Source organism: Poecilia formosa, unplaced genomic scaffold (genome assembly GCF_000485575.1).
Source record: "Poecilia formosa unplaced genomic scaffold, Poecilia_formosa-5.1.2 Scaffold497, whole genome shotgun sequence".
NCBI classification, from domain to species: domain Eukaryota; kingdom Metazoa; phylum Chordata; class Actinopteri; order Cyprinodontiformes; family Poeciliidae; genus Poecilia; species Poecilia formosa.
In genome coordinates, this window is record NW_006800436.1 from 310,717 (window position 1) to 315,083 (window position 4,367).

The 4,367-nt window shown below is 46.0% G+C and overlaps 1 protein-coding gene across 27 annotated transcripts in view; it reads right to left on the reverse strand.

Annotated features, from left to right (window-relative positions):
• The window catches only part of nebl (nebulette), a 63,378-nt gene that overhangs the window by 14,151 nt on the left and 44,860 nt on the right, over positions 1–4,367 (reverse strand). For 19 of the 27 annotated variants that reach the window (XM_016664579.1, XM_016664578.1, XM_016664584.1 and 16 more), the window contains 7 exons: positions 3,443–3,550; positions 3,252–3,362; positions 3,057–3,158; positions 2,720–2,830; positions 2,463–2,573; positions 1,055–1,165; positions 837–938 (listed from right to left, as the gene is read on the reverse strand). The exons of 4 other annotated variants lie outside the window; for them this stretch is intronic. In XM_016664579.1, coding sequence (XP_016520065.1) covers positions 837–938; positions 1,055–1,165; positions 2,463–2,573; positions 2,720–2,830; positions 3,057–3,158; positions 3,252–3,362; positions 3,443–3,550 — 756 coding nt within the window. Of the gene's footprint in view, positions 1–836; positions 939–1,054; positions 1,166–2,462; positions 2,574–2,719; positions 2,831–2,995; positions 3,159–3,251; positions 3,363–3,442; positions 3,551–4,367 lie in introns of those variants that run through there. 4 more of the 27 variants (XM_016664582.1, XM_016664580.1, XM_016664589.1 and 1 more) reach the window with 3 other exon arrangements.

Below are 4,367 nucleotides of genomic sequence, written 5' to 3' on the forward strand. Positions count from 1 at the left end.
CCTGGACACCTGAACACCTGGACACCTGGACACCTGAACACCTGGACACCTGAACACCTGAACACCTGGACACCTGAAGACCTGAACACCTGGACACCTGGACACCTGAACACCTGAACACCTGGACACCTGAACACCTGGACACCTGAAGACCTGAACACCTGGACACCTGGACACCTGAACACCTGGACACCTGAACACCTGGACACCTGAAGACCTGAACACCTGGACACCTGAAGACCTGAACACCTGGACACCTGAAGACCTGAACACCTGGACACCTGAATACCTGGACACCTGGACACCTGAACAACTGAACACCTGAACACCTGGACACCTGGACACCTGAACACCTGGACACCTGAATACCTGGACACCTGAACACCTGAATACCTGGACACCTGAACACCTGGACACCTGAAGACCTGAACACCTGGACACCTGAATACCTGGACACCTGGACACCCGAACACCTGAACACCTGGACACCCGAACACCTGGACACCTGAACACCTGGACACCCGAACACCTGGACACCTGAATACCTGGACACCTGAAGACCTGAACACCTGGACACCCGAACACCTGAACACCTGGACACCCGAACACCTGGACACCTGAACACCTCCCGGCTGGCTGACGGCTCAAACAAATCCTGAGTTAAAGCTGCTGAACTCACATCTGTCCTGTAAAACATTCATGGACTCATTTAAAGCGAACACGAGTTCGTCTTCAGCGTCTTCTATAATTAATCTTCACCCCCAGAGGACGGCTGCTAACACGGCTGTTGTCATGGAAACTGATGTAGAGCATGATGGGACGTGTAGCGGACTCACGTCGCTGGCCAGCTTGGCTGCGTTGGCGGCGCTGATGATGTCGGGCCGGTCGGGCGCCGGGTTGTAGCGCTGCAGCTCCTCTCTGCCTGACCTGTAGCTGACCTGAGATCAGAGTCACAGGCAGGTGAAGGAGTTAAAATAATCTGTGTGAATATCATCCAGGCTGCAACATATCGGCCCAGGTTGTGTTTGTGTTGCCGTGGAAACGGCGTGTTTACATGGCTCTGCTTCTTGGCGACCTCCATGGCGTGCTCCACCTCCGGCAGCGTCTTCATGCTGCTGTAGTCGCTCCTCCCCTTCTCACGGTTGAACTTCTCCTTGTAGGATTTCTGCAGACGCAGAATGAGACGCAGTCACTGATTGGCTGATATTTGGCTCAAGTGGAGAGAGACGACACAGTTTAACCGCCTGGAGACGCAGACGGACGGAGGCTCTGATGCTACGCTCCAGTTGGTGAGGCATTGCTCAGTCAGGTGACCTGAAACCAGCAAAGCATCAGGCCTCCGTCCCAGTTCACCCAGTTCACCCAGTTCACCCACAGCAACCAGACCGTCATCATGTGTGGAGCTGCAGCTCAGATCAGTTTTAACATGATTCACCTGGAAACAATCAGAGCAACTAAAAGAATCACAGCAAAGAGTTTTACTGCTGCAGGAAAACAAGGAAAGAATGAAAAGAAGATTTTAAGGTTTTTATTTATTATGAGCCAAAATAAAGTCGTATGAGAAAATGATTATTATTTAATGATGTTCAGACTTTATTTGGATCCAGTGCAGCTAGTTAGCATTTTTTGTAGCCACTTCCTGACTTGAGATCGTCACACCTGCCTCAGGTGAATTAGATGTTCTGCTGCTTTTCCCATTTTGAAGACTCGATAAATAAAATGTATGTCTGTCACAGGAAGTAATAAATTATCACTTCAAATCTCAGACTGATCAACTTATAGAATACTGTTGTTTTATTTCATGTAGATTGGTAGAGATGCCATCTGTTTTTATTTTAAAATGCGATTTTCTTCCTCATCAAAACATTAATTAAATGTTTTGATTTTTGTATATTTTAAATAAAAGATTTAGTGTCTTTTTTACGCTCAATAAAACTAAAATCTATCATTAATATCTGAGCCTGAGGCCGCTGCGCCGTGTTTCTGGTTTGGGGTCAGTAGGTCAGTCTGAGCCTCCAGGCAGCAGCTGCTGCAGATAAAACAGCAGAGCTCCCATCACACCCCCACCGGGGCAGAGGGGCAAATAAACCCTCCATCTGCTCCACAGCATCCCCACATTTTACCACTGAGACTCTGTCAACTCGCTTCCTGTCAGGTGATGCTGGTCCCCCAGGTGGCGCTAACGAGGCGAGGAGGTGGAGGAAGGGTGTAGCTCAGGTTTAATTAGGAAAAGATTCAGAGACCTTCAGGTTTGGTTTGATCTGCTAACATCCAGTCATGTTGATGTGGAGAAGATCTGCTACATCAGGTCCTTCAGACCAGTAAATCAGGAATAATAATAATAATAATAATAATAATAAAAACCAACAGAGAACCCGGTGTTTATCAAATCTGATCCAGCAAGGTGAATCCTGCTTTAATAAAGAGTTTAAATCATAAATGTTTCTTGTTTCTGGCCTTACGTCGCTCAGCGTCTTGGTCACCTCCTTGGCGAAAACGGTTTCGATGGTTTGGGGCATCTGGGCGTACAGACAGCGACCCGCTTCCTTCCTGCCCTCCTCCCTGTACGCTTTCTGCAACAAGACAAGAAGAAACTAACGGAGCTGAAAGATGCAGAACGGTTCAGAGGAGCAGCTTTAATTTTCTCCTCGTTGAAATAAGAGACATTAAGCGGTGAATGAAGCCAGATGACATGAGCCTCGGGGTGAGCTGGACGTACGTCGCTGCACAGCTGAGTTTGCTCCTTCGCATGCTGAGTTTCTTTGGTTTCAGGAAGCTGAGAGTACAGAGATTTAACCAGCTCCTTCCTACTGGCCTCCTTGTACTTATTCTGGAAAAATAAAATAAAACTAATATTACCTTGCTTTAGGTTACAGCATCATTAAAGATTTTGAACATTAAAACATTCTGTATTACAGTCTGTAGTCATATTTCCTAACCAATATAATCAGAATGAATGTAGAAACAATATCTCAGTAAAACGACCAGGTTTTTGCTGTAATCTGATCTAAATGGTTTTTCTTCGCTGTAATAACTCAGATTGTTCCTGAACTCGCCTCGCTGTGCGTCTCGGCCATTTCTTTAACAAACTGCGTCTGCAGAGTTTCAGGCAGCAGAGAGAACAGAGAGCTGGGCAGATCCTCCAGATCCTTCTTATACTGCGATTATGACAGAAACACAAATAATGAATATGAATAAATATACCCTTACTGCATTCTGTGAAAACTCATTAAAATGTCAGACTGTCTCACTTCACTGTGTCTTTCTGAGAGCTGCTTGACGAACTCCGTCTCTTTGGTTTCAGGCATTTGGTGGAAAGCGGAGCTGCTGATCTCCTGTCTGCCTTTCTGCTTGTATTTATTCTGGAACAAAATAAAGTTATACTGATGATTAAACAAGTTTAAACATATTTAAACTTTGAGCTCCTCTCCCTGACCCTCACCTCGCTCTGCAGCTCCATCACAGCTTTGGCGAACTTCATCTCATCGGTCTCTGGCAGCAGAGAGAACAGGCTGCAGCTCAGCTGCTTCCTGCCGTCTCTGTATTTCACCTGCAGATCAGAAACAAATTTGGCTGCAAAGTTTGATACAAAATCTGTTTAAAAATATATCCAAACCCCTTCGTTCTCAATGTTTTCTTATTTTGATTTCAGACTTTGGGTTTGCCTCCTGACTGAGTTGGTTCCTGTGAATGATTCTGTGACGGAACCAGAGGAGGAATCTGAAGAATCTCTACAGCACATGTGTCAAACTCAAGGCCCGCNTCTCTACAGCACATGTGTCAAACTCAAGGCCCGCGGGCCACATGCGGCCCGCCATGTCTTTTTATGTGGCCCCCCAAGCATTTTATAGGACGATAATTTACTTAAAATAGGTTTTGAGGACGAATTGACTACAAACTACATCTCCCATAATGCATTCCGATTGTTATCAGCCAACATTACGGCTTCTCGCCACTAGAGAGCAGCAGAGTCACCTCAAACTGCTTATTGGTTTTCCCAGGGAATAAAACATCGACAAGCTAACATCAAAACGTCCAAGAAAAGAAAAATCGATTTACAAGTAAGACTGTGAATGAAGATGTGTGAGTTGGTGTCAGGGCGGCAGGTGGCGCTAGACTTTTTTTGTTATCCGTTATCTTGACGACAACATAAAAAATCGGTCATGTACTATTTTTATCCGTGAAATTACAATCATATTAACATCGGCTATTTAGCCGCATGCAGTTTAGTTAATATTCACCGTGAATCCAGATCCCATCACAAATTAACAAGGGCGTAGGTTCGGTCTAAGTTTTGGTGGGGACCTTGGCCCCCCCCCGGCAGCACAGTGAAATGCCCAAGAGCACCGAACATTTTTGAGAGGGGG